This window comes from Athene noctua, chromosome 3, assembly GCF_965140245.1.
Source record: "Athene noctua chromosome 3, bAthNoc1.hap1.1, whole genome shotgun sequence".
Lineage (NCBI taxonomy): Eukaryota > Metazoa > Chordata > Aves > Strigiformes > Strigidae > Athene > Athene noctua.
In genome coordinates this window covers 6254672-6274871 of record NC_134039.1, presented here as the reverse complement: position 1 = coordinate 6274871, position 20200 = coordinate 6254672, and the positions used below count along the sequence as shown (strand labels likewise).

The window sequence follows — 20200 nt, the reverse complement described above, 5'->3', positions numbered from 1 at the left end:
TCAATATGTAATGGTTTAAAAATCTTCATTCTTTGTATTCTCACTAGGAGTTTTATGAGTGTGAAGACGTTTTAGTACAAAATGGGCACTTTGCTTCTTTTTACATATTTGGAAAAACTTAATGTCCTGAAAATGTTTTCTTGGCTTAGTCTGTCTAGAATTAGACACCGGCAAGCAATCACCAGAACAAGCCATGGGACAATTTGTGATAGTACTGCTGGTCCTGTCTTGCTGTACTTGAGTTCCTTGAACAAGTTCTTACTCAGTCTCCCCGCTAGGTATCTGATACTGTCTCCTGCATTATACATTGGGCTAAAGAGGCACAAAGTTTTTTTGATTACTGTATATCTAGCATCAACCTTAACGTAATGTTTTAAGACAGACGCAAGGACTAAACTAAGAAGAAAAAGAGAAAAACCTAAACCAGGCTGAAATGACAACCTCTCATCTGCACCCTTTCATGAACCTGGAGGAGAAACCAGATTTCAGTCAGAGTCTCAGAATGGCTAATTCACGGTGGTGCAGATTTACCTCATCTAACACAAAGCATACCATTGAGACAACTCAGCACACACAGACAGGATAGATATTTGCCTTCAGTGTGCACACTGGATTTAAAGTTAACCCTCAGTGATGTGAGGAGTTTAAATCCCTTAATGCAACTGTGGGGTTTTGGAACTGAAATTGAAGGAAAATATTGAAAATTAATCCAGAAATTTAACTTCAAAATTTGAACCTAAGACCTTATTGTAATATGAAAATTTCTCTCAGATGGAAACAAATAAAAGAGAATTGAGAGGCCATTGTCTTTATACTGTGAATAAAACTCTCTTCTCCATTGCCAAAAATTGCAGGTTGGGAAGAAGGCAGCGAAATGACAGTATATTTTTCTGGAATGATACTTGCATTTTAAGGTATTTCTTTCATTAGAGTGTAGACAAACTAGCCCCCTTTCTTGCAGTGATGTTATTTTCTACATTTCTCTTCTCTGTAGATCATCTGAACCAGCAAAACCGATGACTCCAAGTTTCACAGCGTAGACTCATATTTTCCCCAAATTTAAGGAAAGAAAAAAAATTGGAGAAATTATGATCTTAGTTTCAGCTTGTTCATAGAACACAGAAAAGAGGACAAGAAGACAGTTTGGTTTTACCACCTTATTGTTCAGAAATTTCCCTATGCTTCCTTCCTTGACTTTTGTTAGAGATCCGATGTGAAAAGATCTTCTAAACAGATAGTCACATTTTCACCTAACTTGTACCAAGATAAATCTGAAGTAGCACTACTCAAGTCAATAGAGTTATTTTAGGTCTAAACAAGCAACTTAAACACAAGACACATAATTGTTTCTTGAATTCCTCCAATCTATTTGGAATCATGTTGATTATGAGCATTAACACCTGACCCATTCCCTATTGGATTTCCTCATAACAGCTTACCAGTACTGACATTAGCTTAATAGAAAACTGAGCCAGCTCAGAAACTCTGCCAGATTATGACCTCAGTTATATGCAACTCAGTCTACAGTCGCCTGCTTTCTGCGTGACCAAAAGCAGAATTTGGCCTCGAGCTTTAATTTTTAAGAGTTGCTTATACATAATTGTCTCCAAGCATAATACTATTTAATAATTTAAAATGGGAGTAAGTGTTCTTTGCAATTTTCCTTAATTTGTAGCAGTCCCGAAATAGCATCTTATCTTTTCTAGACAACTCTAGCCCAGTATTTTGCTTGTAAATTCAACTTCTGCACATGCACTTGAGTCCCATGGTCCGGATGATCTGAATCCCCCGGTCTTGACCTGACAGGTTCTCTTCTGTTTTCCACTAACCTGTATCTTAACTGATGATATATTAAAAGTTTTAAATCACTTACTGTACCCCCATGGGTATGGTAACGAGAAAGAGGTCTTCATGACTTGACCAAGGAAGACTTTTCTGAGTCTTGATGTGCTTTCAACTCAGAGGTGTAGGTTTAGCGTAAGATGATGGGAGCATCAGACAGAAAAGAGGTATGTGTGTGCTTTTGCCTATTTCTGGGAAGGCACGGGATATATTTCCTGAGTATGTGTAGGGTTCCCATCACTGCCAGCCAAGGGAAAAGTTGCCTTCCACTGGAAAAGTCCTTTACTCCTGCTTGTAGCAAGGCTCTTTTGTGTTCCCATTGTCAAAAAGGCCTGAGAACTTATTATCCCCTTTACATCCAGTTATCCCAAGATGTTGACTGACCTCTCACCTTTAGTAAAGAGTTTCCCCATATGTTTGCCTCTCAAAAGTTCCTAAGGATGTGATTGCTTTGTTTTGTTTTTGCAGTGGGCTCCCTTCCATATTTTCTAGTAACAGACTCAGATCAGGTTAGGAAGATGCTGGTTTTTCAGAGGTTTCAGGGAACATGCTCCCCCATTTTCCTGCTCTGTAATATCCTGTATCATTTTAACACGGGCCTTTAACTCAGAATCTGTAGAGAATACTCTTCCTAGGTTAAATTTACCACATACCAGGGCCAGTACCTAGTCAGTACCTAGTCAGACAGGAATATAAGAGAGAGTGTCCCTCCCTCTCCCCCCAGCTTTGCTCCCATGACTGTTCAAATCCAGCTTGCTCAACACAACTATGCCTGCAGCAAGGAGAGCAGGGGCTGCTCACCCAATACTCCCTGCTGAGAGGAAGTGGGTGGAGAGGGGGTGTTCAGATGACAGAAGTGCAGAGAGCCCAAGCTTCACCCCAATCTGCTTCCTTGCTAGCCAAAGTAGCTGGCTGGGAGCATGGGAGAGTAAACTGCTCCTCAAAAAAAAAAGAAAAAAAAAAAGAAAAAAAAAAGAAGGATGAAGTAATTGACTCTTGTAGCAGAGCAAAGGGAGTGCATGTAGTGGTGGAGGGAAGTTAGGGAGGAACTGTGACTCTGACTCACAATATATTCTGTACTCTGCTCCTGGGGAGATGCAGCTGTGCATCTCCCCTTGTATAGGCTACACTCTAAAGTTACACCATCGTCCAAAGTAAGCATCCCTAATTCTCCGACTTCCTGAAGCACAACAGCATTTGGCTCCTTTTTAATCAGGGACTTCTACTGTGCAAATTGAACTCTAAGACCAGGCTTTTCCTATGTGCAGAATTAAAAATCTCTCCCTTGACTGTTTTGTTGGTTCCTGGGGAAAACTACTGAACTGTTACAGGCGATTTACATTGGCCTGCTCCTTTTTCAAGGCTGATTCCAAGTTATTCTTAATTCCTCAAGGCACCTGAGATCTTCTGCATAAGCCAGCCATGGACACCTTTGGCAATGTTTTCCACATCCTTTTCCCTCATTCTGCTCACTTCCCAGTGAATTCTGACTTGACTAGAGTAAGAACTGTTTCCCTTTCCTACTGCTTCAGTAGGAAGAAATATGGCATGAAAGTACTTCTGATTTGGGCCAGCTGACTCAAGGACTTTGGTTTGGGCCAGCCGAGTGTTGGAAAGAACCTAAAAGAAGAGGCTGGTCCAGTGGGTGGAACCAACCACAGCCTAGACCTCACAAAAGGAAGGTCTGAATGCCCACTCTCCCGTTTTATTCTTACATGATCTTGGGCTCTGATAAACTTGGAAAAGTCACATAACCTGTCTGGGCTTTAGTTTCCAAACTGTAAAACAACAGCAAAAGCTCTTGGTCACCAAATCTATTCTCGGCTTCATGCTGCAGCATTGCCATGAGTGCAGCAAGACTGCCAGGAGCCATCTCTTACCCTCCGTTAGTGCTCATGCACTCACAGCATCCACTCCTGCAGTGAGGGTTGTGTGTTCAAACAGGATTTCTTGCCTCTAACAGCAGTGAACACCTGATCTCTTCTAAAAGTAATAAACTCCTGCAGCAGCATCTCCATAGCTCATATCTGACCCGTGAGTCAATTATCCAGTGATGTGACTAACCTTTCTGGTGTTCAGATGTCATTAAGATTCTTTCATGAAGTGTGTAAAATGTGCATGCAACAAGAGGTAGGCAAAAGTCTGTTAAAAGAATTACTGTTTCTATTCCTAGTTCCCATACCCTGAGAGTTATTTTATTCCTGCCCTTCTATAGATAAAAATTTTCATAACCAGGGTTTCTTCAGTAAGAAGAAATTTTCTACAAAGACATACTGGTTATTGACTGTATAAGGAGAGGCAAGGCCAGCTGCTGTGCATCTCCTTTGTCTCCTCCCCATGCCCAGTTTAAAACCTTGCTTTTCTATCAAATATCTGGAGATCATATGCCTGGCGAGAGACAGCATGTGTTAAAGTACTCCCAGTCCTAAAATTCTTCTTTCAAAGATTTTTGGCAAGGAGGAGGGGGGAGGCATTGTGTATCAACAGCAAAATGGCATCTGGATTGGAAGATAAGAAAAAGCACCATGGCTTCCAAAAAACTGAGACAGTTTTCAGATGAGTTTTGGAACTGGCAGAGGTGCAGAGCCTGCGTTAGCGCAATAGGAGAACACAGAGATCGTGCTTTGACTTTGGAAGGGAGGGCTCAATTCTGCGGATCAGCAGACACTTTGGATGCAGTTTAGCAGAGCATTCAACCACCGGTTTAAAAATGTGAGCAACCTACATCTCAGTGGGGCAACTCACAAGCTTAAAAATCATACACTCTGCTAGACTGCGACCAGAATGCTCTCACTGTCCTTGAGCATTAACCCCTAAATATAGTCAAACTCACAGCAAAGTGTTAAATGAGAGTTAAAATTAGAAAACTTCCATGTCTCGAGGAGAAGTGCATACTGGAAATTTTATCCACATGAACACTGATGAACTAGAGGACTCACGAGCAAAGTTCTACTTCAGGCAAATTTTTACAAGGAAAAAAAAAAATGCAGAGTAGCTAGATTTACCAGAACAGTCTTTACCCTCAGGACAGGCCTACATGTAAACAACTTGCTATAAAGTAATGCCAATTAGTAGAATGACTTTTTTCTCTGAATGGGCAATGGCTTTTTTACAGATTCAGATGCAATGGAAAAAGCGCAAGTCTTTCATGGGCGCACATTCTGTTTGTGAGCTCTTCTCCATAAGAAGGATTCAGGGATCTCACTGTGCAGCTGGGAGCAGGTCTAGGAGAGCCATCCACAGTGTAAAACTGGGCAAGGTTGCTGGGAGAGGTGATCTCTCGTATTAGGCCAGCTTATGTAGCTTGTCAGAATAGATAAGCAAGCTTTTAGGCGTAGAAGATTTTTTTTAATCTTAAGGCTTGTATTTCTTGCAAAGGAGCAAACTTCTAATCTTACATTTCCCCCAAAAACACTTCCATGCATTTTATCAGAAATAAAAGACTCCTTTTCTCTGAGAACAACTTAAAAAAATTAATTTTAAGCTGGTTGCGAGCAAGTTATTGCACTTATCCAAAGACAATGGAAAAGGTATTAATTACATATTTGAATGAAAACTTCTCACTATGGTTCTGGTTCAAATAATTCCGTTGTGTGCTACATGTATCATAAAATAAGGAACAAACATCAGCTGTGTCTAGTCACGTTGTCATTCCTTTGCACCCCTTACTCTGCCAAACCTTTGCCCGATTCATGCTGAAATCAGTGAGGTCCTGTTGGTAGGTTTAAAGTATTTGAATGAGACCTGGAGTCCTGATCTTTTGAAATCTGCTTCACATACTTTGCACCTGCAAGTCCAACAAGACTCTTCTTTTTGGAGGGTCTGAAATTTTGGGGAACAAGGAGAGGCGATTCAGAGAGCAAACTTTGATTCATGAAGTGGCCATGGATGTATTTTTATACAGCTTTAAAGAAACCCGGAGTCATGGGCTTTTGCAAATTAAACACAGGTGCAGTTTTGGGTGAAATGACCCCCCCACCAAGCCTCCTGTGCCATGGCTTTCCATGATCCCAGCCCCGCAGAGTACAGCCGGGGTGGCAGGGCATTGTGTGTGGAGGCAAAGCAAAGCTCATGCCCAGTCTTGGGAGAAATTCTCAACGCTGTTAGCTCTGAGCAAATGGTACCTCAAACATCTGACTGGGCCTCGAAAGGGGCGGTGTTGTCTTCCTGCTCTCAAGGCGAGCATCTGTATTCAAGGGTCACAGTAGAGCTTTTAGAAAACCAAAGAAACACTTTTTTTTTCTTTTTTTTTTTTTTTTTTTTCAACAGAAATATGCCAGGTTAACCAGTATTTTTTTAAATTCTAACCAAACAAAAGCTTATTTAATTTCTAACTAGCATTGCCTGTTACTGTATTTCTGTTTCCTTGTGTGTGTAAGTTCTGGCTGTACCCATAAACTAGGTTTAGGGATGCAATTTTTTTTATACTGAGACTAACATTTTTGAAGCTGTAACATTTTCTTCAGTTTACTTGCTTGTTCTCACTGTTTTCCTTATTTCATAAAGGAAAAGGAAATTGGAAGGTATTAAAAAAATGAAAGGAAATTCTCCATTTTTAAAGCTAAACAAAATAGAAACTTTTGTTTTCAATGTAAAATCAAGCAAAATAGTATTTTAAAATTATCTCTTTCTTTTTTCTTTTGTCTATGAAATCTTTGCCTACAAAATGACTTGTCCAGTGGGAATGGAAATGTAAAAACACAACAGACCATCCTACACCACAGGGTCTTGAGAAGGCCACTTTCATAACCTATCAGGAGAGAGACAAAATTTTTATAATCTGAGAGGTGCTTCCCTTTCTCCTCTTGCTACCAAGTTAGACAAAACCCACCTCTGGCATTTAAAAATAGAAAAACGAGAGCAATCTGTTATAAATGTGGATCACTTTAACCCTTTCTATGGCTTCCCTTGCTCTTTCCAGAAGGATACACCAAATATAGTCACGCCTCTGATATTTCCAGAGGCCAGGCTTGAACCCCCAGAACTGTGGGGAGGTGAAAGAAGTGAGTTTTATCTGGAAGATTGCTCTCAACTTTAACTATGGAGAGCTTAAGTCCTCAAAGCAACTCTCTGACGAAAATAAGAAGAACTGCAACTATAGCCTGACTTGAATAATCATCCCTGGTTGAGCCAAAGTAGGTCCAGGTTGACTTGAAAGGTTAATGGATCTTCAAACTGTTTTAAAAAAAGACTTAAATAGAGTTTGAGGGCTGCAACGGAACATGAAACCAGGCCTCTTTGGTGTGGCTTTGGGTTTGCTGCAAAACTTGCAGAGCTTGAAAACTTCTTTTGATGATCAGCCTAACTTCCCTTTCTTTAGTTTAATCCCATTTTTCCTGGTTGCACTCCTTTGCCCCACCCTAACGTGAATGCTCTGTTTCTCCAATGCTTACCCTTTCCGGATCTTTGCACTGGGTTTTCAGTCATGCCTTTTCTGTCAGCTCATAGAAGAGGCTTGCATGTGCAAGGCTATTTCCTCAAGAGTCTGTTATACAACCCTTCAAGTAATTTTTGCTGCTCTTTCCTAATTTCCTTTTTGTATGACAACACCTTCCAACTTTCAAGCAGGTCTCTCAATTTTTCAGTCGTGCTACAAAAAGCAGCAAACCCTTCCTAGCTCTTCAATGAAATACCTCAGTATTTGCATTAATTAAATATTGTGCCTTTCCAAAGTTTTAGATCATTCCTTGCTCTGATCAAGTATTGCTCCTTTCTAAATTTCTTTCCCCTCTCCGTATCATTGCTCAATACCACTATTCCCCAAGCACGTTAGCTTGTAATTTCTAGTTTGACTTTCATTTTATAATTTTCTGCCAACATTTCATGTCTCCATCTCCCCAGCAGAGATTTTATTTCTTTTTGCTCACTGCTGTTTACATCCCCTCCAAATTTAGCTGCAAATTTAATTTGTTTGCTGCTTGGCTCTGCCACTATTAACAAACAGTAATGAAAAGATTAACTAACACACACTTTATCATCTTAAATTATCCACTACCATGATTTAGTTCTGGCACTATCTGTTCTTCCGTTGGTAAATGACTTCTCAAAAAAAAAAAAAAAAAAAAAAAAAAAAAGCAAGCCAATCGCAAAGCTCTGAGTAAATCTTCTGGTTTTGTAAAATTAGCACAGGTCTAGTCAAGTCATTGGAATTTATTGATTTAGCTAAAGATACGACCTTTAGATTTCTTGTTATTTTGGACAGTTTTCACAGCTACACAGTGAATAATATGTAGAAATACTTCACCTTTTGTAGAAATTGTTTGTCCAACTATGGCTTTAATTCTTTGTTGTGACTAAGATGTGTCTGACTGCTCATCTCAGATGGCATTGTTTTTATTTCCTAGCACTTCACACTTGTCATTGATCAATCAAACTTCCATGCAGCATTACAGCTGGACTCTCCTGATCCAGCCAGTGCAACATGAAAACCCCAGCTTGCAGTAGAATGCCTGTATGACCTTGACATCATCTGACTTCTCTGTATTCCAGTTTCTGCTCTTTAAAATGGGAACAATCACAGCCCTCCTACTTTGTCGGTATTAACCAAGATATTAAATGCTTACGAAGTGCTCCAATACCAGTGACATGAGAACGGTAAAAGAAAACAGAGGATGATTTGCACTGAGAACATTTATGGAAATATATTTGTTAAGATGCCTCGTTACTCTCAAAACAGACAGGCATCTCCCACGCTACATGCGTTCTGCAATGCGGTTGTGCCTTGTGTGGAGAGAGGAGATCTTTACTTTTGCTCTCTTAGTAGGGCTCTTTGAGGGAGAAAGCAAAGGATGTCAGGGTATATATCTGAGGCAACAAAAGCCCAACACCATTCCACATAGTTCCTTACTTTGCAGATGTAGAAAATGATGAACAGAGATTTTTGACTTGACCAAACTCTTCCAACAAATCAGAGAAATCAGGATCTCAGCCTCCCAAACCCTTGTTCTGACCTTCTGAATACACAGATTAATTAGCCAACAGGTTAATGCAAAATTATACCGTGACAATCGGGTCACAGACAGACAGGTGTAAATATCACGATACAAAAATGTCAGTGAGGAAAGGAATTAAAACAGAAAAAGACCAAGTTGTGTCTGAGAAAAGCCTGCTTATTTCTGTAGTTGATTACAGACCTGAGGATGTAGCTAGTACGGTTGATACTGTACCGGACATTATTAATAGTCAAGTCCCTCGGTGGGAATGATAGAGGATGCTGGGGAGTGTCAGATGCCTCCAGGGAGGTCCTGAGTGCCCTGAGCTCCAGACGATATCGGTGGCGGGGGAGGAAGGTGCAGGGCCAAAACCTAACAGAATTAACTTTGCACAAGGTGTGAGAAGCAGCTGCTGTTCCAAGTAGTGAGGTAAGCACCGAGGAACTGCTTCTGACCTTTCTCTTGGAAACGGGCAGGTATGTGCAAGGCGATCACATTTTGATCTCCAAAAAGATATATTTGTGGAAAGATCAAATGTAGACACACATGCCGTTGCAATCAGCTGGGTCTGAAATGAACCAGTTTTGCTGCAGTTCTACACAGCGTATTTAACTGTTCAGAAAGCAGATTGCTCCTCACGGCAGATGTATTATCACAAAACTGCCCCTCAGAAAGATGTCACCAGTCAGGAAAGCTTTCTTCAATGACTAGTAGGGTCATGGTCACAACAGTAATCATAAACAGTATTGTAGATTGGTTCGGAGTGCAGATGAGTTTTTCGTACTTGGGTGAACAGCTGTCTTGCTGTGCTTTGCTCAGCCAGTCATTTAAAGAGGAAAAGGAAATGTCAGTGACTCAGTAGGCTGAACTCCATTTCCAGAAGAGATTAGGTATATACCATTCACTGGAGGCTATGGGGCCTCAGCGTTCAGATGGGTCTTCTCTTTTGGAAATGGACTTGAATAAAGCATAATTAAAAGCAACTGACCCGCTGCAGAGATTAAGAAACTTTGGTGGCCTCATCCTCAGATGCGGTGTGTAGCGGTACTCCGCAGCCCATCTGCAAGAGGAATGCATTAGTTTCAAATTCCTTCACTCTAACTTACAGTTTGGTTGGCTCTGAGGATGGGAGGGTTAACACTTAAAGCTGCCATAACTCTGTCCCACTTGATTTTGTCTCTGAATTCTTCGGCTTCTTAGTGGGTCTGGCTCTTGTGAAAGCTTTAGCTTCAATCCGTATGTGTTGAAATTTCCGTATCTTGCAAAGTGGAAATGTTCAGGAGGGTCACAGTGTCTCTAGGGGCATTCAGCACTCTGCAGCAATCTACCTTAATAAATCCTTCTGCAGGCACATATTGTACAAATAGTCGATTACTCTTCTGAAATACAGTGGAAATTTTCATATGCAATTATTTCATACTCCCATCTTTCTGAATATTCAGGGCGCAGTGATATTTTTCTTGTTCTATACCTTTTTATTGTCCCCGTAAGCACAGAGAAGGGCTGCATTTCTTCTCAACATAGTTATTAGGATGAGGGCATTCTGCTACTTGTTGCTTTCTGTGAGTTTGTGAAAACAGTGCTTAGCAAGCAATGAGAATAATTACACTGTCGTCTCTGGCAAAAGCCTGAATAAGCTGTCAGCCACCACAAACGATCATTAGTTGCTCAGCCTGAAGAACAAAAGCTGCTCTTAAATTTTTCAGAAAGTGCCAAATACTTCAAGCTGACTTACATAAATCATGTCCGGTATTACAATGTTGAATGTAAAATTCACCAGTCACTTTTCCTTCTATTGCAGTTCCTCTTAGCACTGACTTAAAAGTAAATACTTAGGCAGTATCTCACAGTACTAGGATTTCATTATTTTCACAGAACATATTAAATGACACTTCACTCTTCAGCTGTGTAGACTGTTTGGAGACTGATCAAAATAAAACAATACAGATTTTTATTTTTTTTTACATCACCACAAACAAAACAAAATTAAACAAAGCTTTCCAAAACTACATAAAGTGTTGAATCTGAAAAGAGCAGAAAGTGATTTGCCAGGGTCTAGTGGGGATTTAATTTATTGATGGAAGCGATAGGTAAAACTTATTTGCTTCTCCTAACTTTAGGCCTTCCCTGTGACACCTAGATTAGACAGCATTAGTACCCTGCTAACACTGCAGTGATAGGCAGGAATACTAACTATTAAAACAGAAAAACCAAGCTACGGTTGAAAGATCAAATAACTTTGCAATGCATGAGCTTTCCTTCTTGACGGCGTTTGTTTTTACTCTCTGTGCCACAAATGTCAGCAATCTCTAACACAGATTTGTTTAGTGCAAATTGACAGCTAAGTGTACTACCAGGATATACGAATTTTCCTACCATCCTGTGATATGTGCAGACAAAAATCCTCTGGATTTGTGAGAGAGAAGGTGCCAGAACAGATATTCTAGATTCACACTATCTAAACTGTTGCACAACCACATGGCTTCTAGGACAGGTGTGTAGTAGGTCCTGCATGGTAAAATACTGGTTCAAATGGATGTGTCTTTATATCCAACATATACTGAAGACCCAATTAAGTCATGTGCAATCATCCACCTTAATGTTGACTAGGTTGTGTGTCACAGCTGATCTGACAGAAACAGAGCTCAGGTACCAGCATTAATACTCTTAATACTCTAGCAGAATCAGATATCAGGCAAAAATGAAGTGAAAGCAGTTGCTGGTTGTGGTCTTCTCTATCTGTATCTACTAACAGCTGATACTGGACTAGGGAGCATGCTGCTGGGCCATGCTCTTACTCTGAGGTGACTATGGAAATGCTTGCCTATGCCTCTTTGGGACCCAGCCCCAGATATAGTAATCCGGTCTGTACCTCTTGTAGAAGCTAAAGAGTATTGTGTCCATGTCTAGGGCCATTCATCACATTTACTTGACGGAAAACTACCTGAAAGGAAAGGGAGCTGCAGAGAGCTGGGGATGAGCCTCTTTAACCTAGTAGTAAGCGACAGGACAAGAGGGAATGACCTCAAGTTGTGCCAGGGAAAGTTTAGACTAGATGTCAGGAAGTATTTATTTACAGAACAGGTTGTTGGGCGTTGGAATGGGCTGCCCAGGGAGGTGGTGGAGTCCCCATCCTTGGAGGGGTTTAAGAGTCGGGTCGACCTAGCACTTAAGGACATGGTGTAGTTGGGAACTGTCAGTGTGAGGTTTAACAGTTGGACTGGATGATCTTCAAGGTCCTTTCCAACCTAGTTGATTCTGTGAAAACAGTTCACAAAGCTAAAAAGAACATCTTCAGGGATTTACATGTGGAAAATTTCAAGAACCTTGAACATCAACAGAAAGATCTCACAATCACCAGCTAACTAGGAAGAAGTTTGGCTTGCACAAAATCTGTCTTTCTACCAGAAATGAATCATTTCGATTTGAAGAATTTTTAATGAGAGAACAGAAAAATTCATGTGAAGGACTAAGTTCTTGGGGGATTTTTATAGCGTTCTCCAAAAGGCTGAAGAAGGATCTATTGCTACTTGTGCTGGATTAGCTTCTGCTAAGGTCCATACGAGCCTGCGCTCCAGGAGCCTGGAAGTTAGGTCAGTCTTCTCTTAGACAGGATACCTCTGTGGAAATCTTGCCTCTAAATGCAAGTCTCCTCTATATATAACTTACTCATCGGGCTATAATGAGTAAGCACTTTTTCTGTTTTGTGAATTGCATTGTGTAACTTTTGAAGCATGTCCAGAAACATCAGAATGATTTGCTTTGAAAATATGAAAACATAAACATTTTAATGTTTTACATATTCCTCTCCTTTTTATTGATTTCACGTCACACACACACAACAAGGTATAAATTGCCAATTATCTTCAATTTAGACAGGCCCAAAGTTCCATTTTGGGCAAAGAGACATTTATCAAAAGCAATATTGCCCAGCCCTACAAACCAATACACTTTTAAAGTGTCTTATACTTGAAATAGCCAAGGCCATAAACTAGCTGCAATTTCCCAGTAACATCCATTTCTCCTGGCTAGAATAGAGCCGTAGGCATATCCTGAGGGGCTAGACTTCAGGGACAGCCTGAACACACCACTTAGGAACCACCTAAGTGAAATGTCCTGGGGGAACTCACTGAAAACCGTAATCTCACCAAGAATTTGCATTTTCTTTCCAAATTTTGCACCTTGAAACATTTTGGAAAAAATGTAAATATTGGTTCCGAAACATCTTTACTTTTGCAGCAAATAATTTGCCAAGCACAAATCAAACTGCAACTTAAATTTCAGAGTAGTTGGACACCCTTCCCACCAAATCCACAAGACATTTTGTGTTAGGTTCAGAAAAATACTTTTAAACATTTTTTTTTTTTCCATATGGCGTTCCTTCATGGACAAGAAAAATAGCTCATTTGAACTTCCCTAGCCCTTCCTTTCTGCGTGCAGCATGACATTAAAGAGAGTCTGCAGGAACTCCAGTCTTACTTTTCCCACCTCATCACCTGCTCCAACTTGTGTATTTTGCTAGTGCCACTTAGTTTTGAAACTAAGCAGAGCAGTGATTACATGCAGCTGCATGTTGGCATGAATAATGTTTTCAGCTTTTCAGCTGAGCATTGTCAGAGCTTTGCTCACCATCCTATGGACTTGTGTGTCATACTGCGTGTGGGTTAGCTCTTCTGAGTGCTGTAAAAAAACCTGCTGAATGACATCTCTTTTATAATATTTTTACTGTTCTTAAAAGCAAATAATTTATTGAGGGAAGACCAAATTGCACAGGAAGACGTCTTTTTATACAGCACAGTCTGGGCTCTGAGATCCATCCATTAAGTTAGTATTTATTTAGGTATGACAGTAATTGTATGGTAACTGAAAATCTTAGATTTTTTTTTTTTTTTTTTTTCCAAAGCATAACATTGCTGCAAGCAACAGTCTAGATTTAGGTGAACTCATACTGTGACAAACTGAGAATGGAGAAAACACATTTCTTGTCCATAAAAGGACAGATCACACATCCACAGAGGGTAGCTCTGATTTTGCTGCAGTTCCAAACTATGAAGTGGGGACTCACTGTTGTTAAAAGGAGTTTTACTTGGAGTGGATCCTCCAGTAAAACTTTTTTCTTTTTGACTTTGCCTTCTTAAATAGAAAACGGTTTGCCTTTTTAAACTGAAAATGGTGATCTTTTGAAGTGAAATTTTTTCTGTTTGAGAGGTCTGATTTTTTTCCTTAATTTCTTCTGGGAAAAGCAGAGAACTCAGAGTGTCGCATGTAGGCTGAGGGAGGGGATCCTTCCCCTCAACTCAACACTTGTGAGGACACACCTGGAGTGCTGTGTCTAGTTCTGGGCTCCCCAGTACAGGAGAAACGTGGACATACAGGAGCAAGTCCACGAAGATGATGAAGAGACTAGGGCATCTGTCATATGAGGAGCAGCCGAGAGAGCTGGGGCTGTTCAACCCAGAGAAGAGAAGACTCAAGGGTGATCTTACCGAAGTGCAGAAATACCTGACGGGAGGCAGTAAAAAAGATGGAGCCAGGCTTTTCTCAGGGGTGTTCCATGAAAGGACGAGATGCAAAGGGCACAGACGGAGATATAGGAAAGACTACTGAAACATGAGATTATTTTTTTTATTATTTTTTTACTGTGTGGGTGGTGAAACACTGGAACAGGTTGCCTAGAGGGGTTGTAGAGTCTTCATCCATGGACATATTCAAAACCTGACTGGGCACAGCCCTGTGCAGGCTGCTCTAGCTGACCCTGTTTTGAGCAGAGAGACTGTACTAGATGATCTCCTGAGGATTCTTCCAAATCCATCTGTTCCATGTTCTGTAACTCTGTGCCTTCATCCCAGAGTGCGAGTAGTCTGACACACGGTGGATGTGTTTGCAGTGCAGGAGAATCAAGTTCGAGACTGTTCTTAACCACTGGAAACAGTTCTACAGCCAGGGCTTGTCACATGAGAGTGCTCTAATATAAGTTTAATATTTTCTCCTTCAATCCATGACTTGTGCAACAATTTTATAAAATAGGTGTGCTTTCAAGTGAATTGTTTGCTTCCATGAGTTACTATTTTACAAAGAAAATTAATTTCATTTAAATATATAGGGGCAAATACAAATTATACAGATATCCACAAGGAAAACCACACCTCCTTAGATGGATGCTCATGGTTTTCAACTACACAAACAGGATGACCGAAAGATTTGAAAATTTTCAGAATCTAGAATTATAAGGACACTATAGGAATCCATATAGAGCAGTGCATAACAGAGTACAGAGAAGAAGTACACTTTTAGGTCCAGTTTTCAAAATCCTGATCTTGAGTTCATTTTGACCTTTTTGAAGAAGTTTCTTCTTTTTTTTTTTTTTTTTTTTTTTTTTTTGGGGGGAGGGGGGGGTGGGTGGCGGCAGAGACGTGGAGATGGGATGTCCTCTATGTGTCCATGAATATTTCTAACTACTGTCAGTTTTGTTCCACTTTATATGAATATAATGAAGGAACTTCATTAAAAACAACAAGAAAACTAGTCCCAAACCCTGCAAACAACTAGTACAAGATGGTCTGTGCATTCATCTCAATTTCCCACTTGTATTGCAGAAGTCTAACCACTCTTATCTGAAGTTCAAAATATAAGAAATCCCACTTTGCTGCTTGGCTGCATCCTTTTCCTTCAAGAATACTTTCCCTTATGGCACCAGAGAGAGAAAGAGAGATAAAGAGCTATTGAAACAGTATTTATTTCCCAGTGTATGATGATGCTCTTAGGGTAAAATTAAACACAACCCACAAGGATCCACAAGATTTCAACACACAAAACTTGACAACGCTTAGCAAAGTCAGAATTTTTTTCATTCTGCACCATTATATAGTCTTCTACTCTGCATAATCTTGCAATTTTAAAACTAAACCACTATGTAGAATAGGCTCTGTGAAAGTAACTTGGCCTCTCTCTGCTGCCAAGATCTGGACATACTATTCCAAGAGCTACCTACCTCTGTAGAGAAAGGACCTAGTTGACATATAGGGCACTGTACATGGAAAGAAGAAAAGTAAAGTCATCCTGAAAAGTGCATGAAATATAGATTAAACACTGGATTAAAAAAATCAGCCAAAAGTTACACTCATTATAAAGTATCGTTAAATAGTATCTTCAAAGAAACATATAGCTTATCTCTGTCTATAAAATGCAGATGTTATAAAAACGAATCCGAATTTTCATGTTTACAGCCTCCAGAAAACTTCCCTATTTAATTGCTTTTATGTTGACTTTCTGTTTCTTTGCAGATCTTACAGGTGAACAAGGTGATGTCCATCTTGTTTTATGTGATATTTCTCGCTTATCTTCGTGGCATCCAGTCTACCAACATGGATCAAAGGAGTTTGCCAGAAGATTCGATAAATTCTCTTATTATTAAACTCATTCAGGCAGACATTTTGAAAAACAAGCTTTCTAAGCAGATGGTAGATATTAAGGAAAACTATCAAAACACGGTGCAGAAAGCAGACACTCAGCAAGACATGGATGGAGATGAAAATGTGAAATCAGACTTCCAGCCAGTTATCTCAATGGATACAGACCTCTTAAGGCAGCAGAGACGCTACAACTCTCCCCGAGTCCTCTTGAGTGACAACACTCCTCTGGAACCGCCGCCACTGTACCTCATGGAGGATTATATTGGAAATTCAGTGGTGGTGAACAGAACCTCCCGGCGGAAAAGGTACGCGGAGCACAAGAGCCACCGAGGGGAATATTCCGTTTGTGACAGTGAAAGTTTATGGGTCACGGACAAATCATCTGCGATCGACATTAGAGGACATCAGGTAACTGTTCTGGGAGAAATTAAAACTGGCAACTCTCCAGTTAAGCAATACTTTTATGAAACAAGGTGTAAAGAAGCCAAGCCTGTAAAAAACGGCTGCCGCGGCATTGATGACAAGCACTGGAACTCCCAATGCAAGACATCCCAAACTTATGTTAGAGCACTGACTTCAGAAAACAATAAACTGGTAGGCTGGAGATGGATAAGGATAGACACCTCCTGTGTGTGTGCGTTGTCAAGGAAAATAGGAAGAACATAAATCTGCATCTCTTTGCTATATAAATTATTACTTTAAATTATATGATATGCATGTAGCATATAAATGTTTATATTGTTTTATATATTATAAGTTGACCTTATTTATTAAACTTCAGCAAATCTACAGTATATAAGCTTTCTCTCTCAATAAACAAGAGCAAAGGGTGTGTGCCTCTGCTGTGGGCATCTCCGGGTTTTTCTAGACTTTGTTTGTGACACTGCTTGTCAGCAGCATACCGTAACCTTACTGTAAAATCTGTGTAAAATCAGTATTTTTCATTCAGTATTGTCAAGCCAGTGACTGTCATTTAGTAAACTTGTTAAAAATCAGATCAATGTCAAGAGTTGTGTACATATTTATACTCCCCACTCTATACGTTCACACTTAATTGGATGCAGTGTTGACTCTTCGCCACCAAAACAAAAATGGACCAGAATACATGCTGTAACCTGCAGATGATGTCAATGTTACAGGCATTAAGTAGCCATAAAATTCAACTTCTTTGTATTATGCCAGTTTGCCAATGAAATGACCATCTTCCCCCTGTTAGCACTGCAGAATGACTGCTAATAATCCAGCAACTTTCATTTACGTTTTTGAGCACATTTGTTTTGCAACTCTTTCTAATGCTGCCAGTTGATCGTAGAAAAAATATGAAAAAAATCTAAAATATTTGTAGCAGAAACTTACTGAAGCCAAGAATCAATCTAAATGGATCGTTAATATAATACATAAAAGATGATCTCTTCAGAATTTGCTAGTTATTGTGATCAGCCTCTTCCTCCTCACACGAATACATTATCTTCTGCTTGCACTGTTGGATCATTCCTCTCTTTTTGAATTTTTCAATTAGAAACAAAGTGGTGGTGTCTTAACCTTAAAAGAGCCCTTGTCTTGCAAATTATAGTAAAGAAAGATATAATGTCTTGGCGTAGATATCAAAGCCACACGCCTGTACGAAGCTGTTCTACTCAGCAATCCATTCTCCGTTTTTTAGAGGGAAAAATGTATAGAACTGCTTGACAAATCTGTTACCTTTCATAGGGATATGAAATAAGAGACCTTTCTGATCAGTAGAGTGACTAAAATCCAGGTAGTCTGTAGTTATAATGAAGTTCTTCAATTATACAGGTGAGTTGTTACTTAGGACAGACAAATCTACTAGCATATATATATATACACCCCTCAAATTCTCCTTTGTATTGCAATGTAGCTCCACTGAAGACAGTAATAATTACACTACTTGAAGAGATGGTCTATTTTACATTAGTTGTATAATGCCCTGACTGGGATCGAAGTCCCATAAAAATAAATGAGAGTCTTGTCATGGCTATCAACAGAATTAAGATTGGACTGCATATGTTATCTGTGTCTAGCTAGGTCTTAACACACAGCCAGAGCTGAAAAATGCCAGCCGTTCAAAAAACGTTACAGCTGTAGTAGTCTTAGGTATTTATCCTATGACTTTCACTGTTGTAGCGTGTTCAGCATCACAAATGAAAATGAGATCAGAGCACTCAAACCCCAGGTTGCAGGATGCCTTTGTTCATGTAGCTTTCACTACTAGAGAACCAAATTCAAATCTATAACAGGTCACCAAAGGCAACAAGCTGTGTGGTCTCCCCTACTCCCTTACAGAGAGCGTTACATGTCATAAAACCACCGGAGAACTGGACAGGTCGCTCGCAAGCTCCAGCACTAAAATAGCAGTGCCTCTGAGAGCCAGGTTGGAGCATGTAGGTGTAGGTGTAATTCTGCATAAACAAAGGTTTTAAGAACCATCTCAGTTTTCAACATGAGGCCAGGGTATCCACCTCAGAGGAAATATCATCACCTCGCAGTACTAAAACCTAACTTTGCTTCAAGCGATAATAACTTCAGAGGTTCAATACCAAGGCAATTGTTAAAAGTAAAGAGAGGATGTAATATAACAAGGAACTAAGTATCTGGGAGATCTGACAAGAATTTTTCCAGCATTCTCATTCCTTGGCAAACATTAAAAAACCCAAAAAATCCTCAACAGAGCTTTGGCTAGTTTTACTAGTAGGAAAGTTTAAATTTCAACTAAATTTTTCTGCTTCAGGGGGACAAGCATAGTTTGTAATCCTGCCCCACTGAAATTTTTTGCAAGTTAAAAGCCTAATTTTACATCCTGAATTCCCAAATAAAGATCATTTTCAGATGCTGTGAGTAATTGAGAGAAGATATCGTCATGGATCATTAACTTAGAGATCTCCATGTTTCGCTCCGCCAGATAGCTCTACTCTGTATGAGAAGAGGGTGTAAGAAGACTGACTTAGCTTGGTTAAATCCCATTAATTGGAAACTGCCTTGTTCCTACAGTGTGGATGCCATGTTTGTTTACAGCATTGTAAACCCAGAGAAACTCTATTGAAGATGGGAGAGAAAATGTAAGTTTATAGCAATGTGAACAACCCCAGAGTTCATCCTAATGCCTTTATTTCTGCTCACCGAGAATCAAGGGAGGTCCATTCTTTATAGGTTCAAAGAAAACAAATTGTCATTTTCCACTGTAAATTCAGTAACAGGAACTGGGTTTTGAGTTTTAACTTTACCAATGCACCAAGCATTTTACAAGCAGCCAGCAAAAATGTATCAGAGTAAATACAACGCCTGTCATCTGAAACACATTAAACGAGAAAGAAGCATGGTGTGTAAGGTTATTAGATCGGCTGCCTCTTTCCCACCCCAGTGTAACAATGAATGGAAGTGTTACCCTCTGGATCTGATCCAGTTTCCACTAAAGTAAATGGAAAAATTCTCACCTTCTCCAGTGGAAGCTGGATCAGGCCCTGAGCGAAGAAAAACCTGCAGATCTTGACCAGAGAGCGGAGCAATCGCACACATCAGTTACGTGTTCTTGTAAATCCTGTGTACGCATAAGATGCTGTATAATTTTGTAACAAGTTTGTAAACAAAGCCTGTAATAAATTTGTTAAGGCCTAATTCTGTTTTCACTGTAGCCGGGGATGGTTTTATCGTCACCTTCGGTCGTGGCACAACGAATTCAAAGTTCTTATCCAACTTTTTTTTGTATGTGTGTTAAGTAATTAAGCAAAATATTCAGCTCGCAATGCTTGTTTAATTTAAGTATTCTAAAACTCACTCCCATCAGGCAGCTCAGATGCTCTGTCAATATTGTTTTGCCAATAGATCATTATAAACACACGTTTTATTTCGCTTTCCTCTCAAACAACCAAATGCTATTCTGAAATTGCCTGTCTGTGTCAAACTGTATTTTCTCCATTTTTTTCCCCTATTTTTTTTACCGTCCATTTAGTAACAGTAAAAAAAACGCTCCACTGAGGTTTTGGGAAACCATCTGCA

At 39.8% G+C, this 20200-nt stretch overlaps 1 protein-coding gene across 2 annotated transcripts in view; it reads left to right on the top strand.

The window, feature by feature from the left end:
* NTF3 (neurotrophin 3) overlaps window positions 1-19991 on the top strand; it is a 56180-nt gene extending 36189 nt beyond the window's left edge. Inside the window, exons 1-2 of one of the 2 annotated variants that reach the window (XM_074901217.1) lie at window positions 6299-6307; window positions 16058-19991. In XM_074901217.1, coding sequence (XP_074757318.1) covers window positions 16079-16852 — 774 coding nt within the window. In that variant the 5' untranslated portion in view covers window positions 6299-6307; window positions 16058-16078 and the 3' untranslated portion in view covers window positions 16853-19991. Of the gene's footprint in view, window positions 1-6298; window positions 6308-16057 lie in introns of those variants that run through there. The other variant, XM_074901216.1, reaches the window with a different exon arrangement.
* Window positions 19992-20200: the final 209 nt, after the last annotated feature.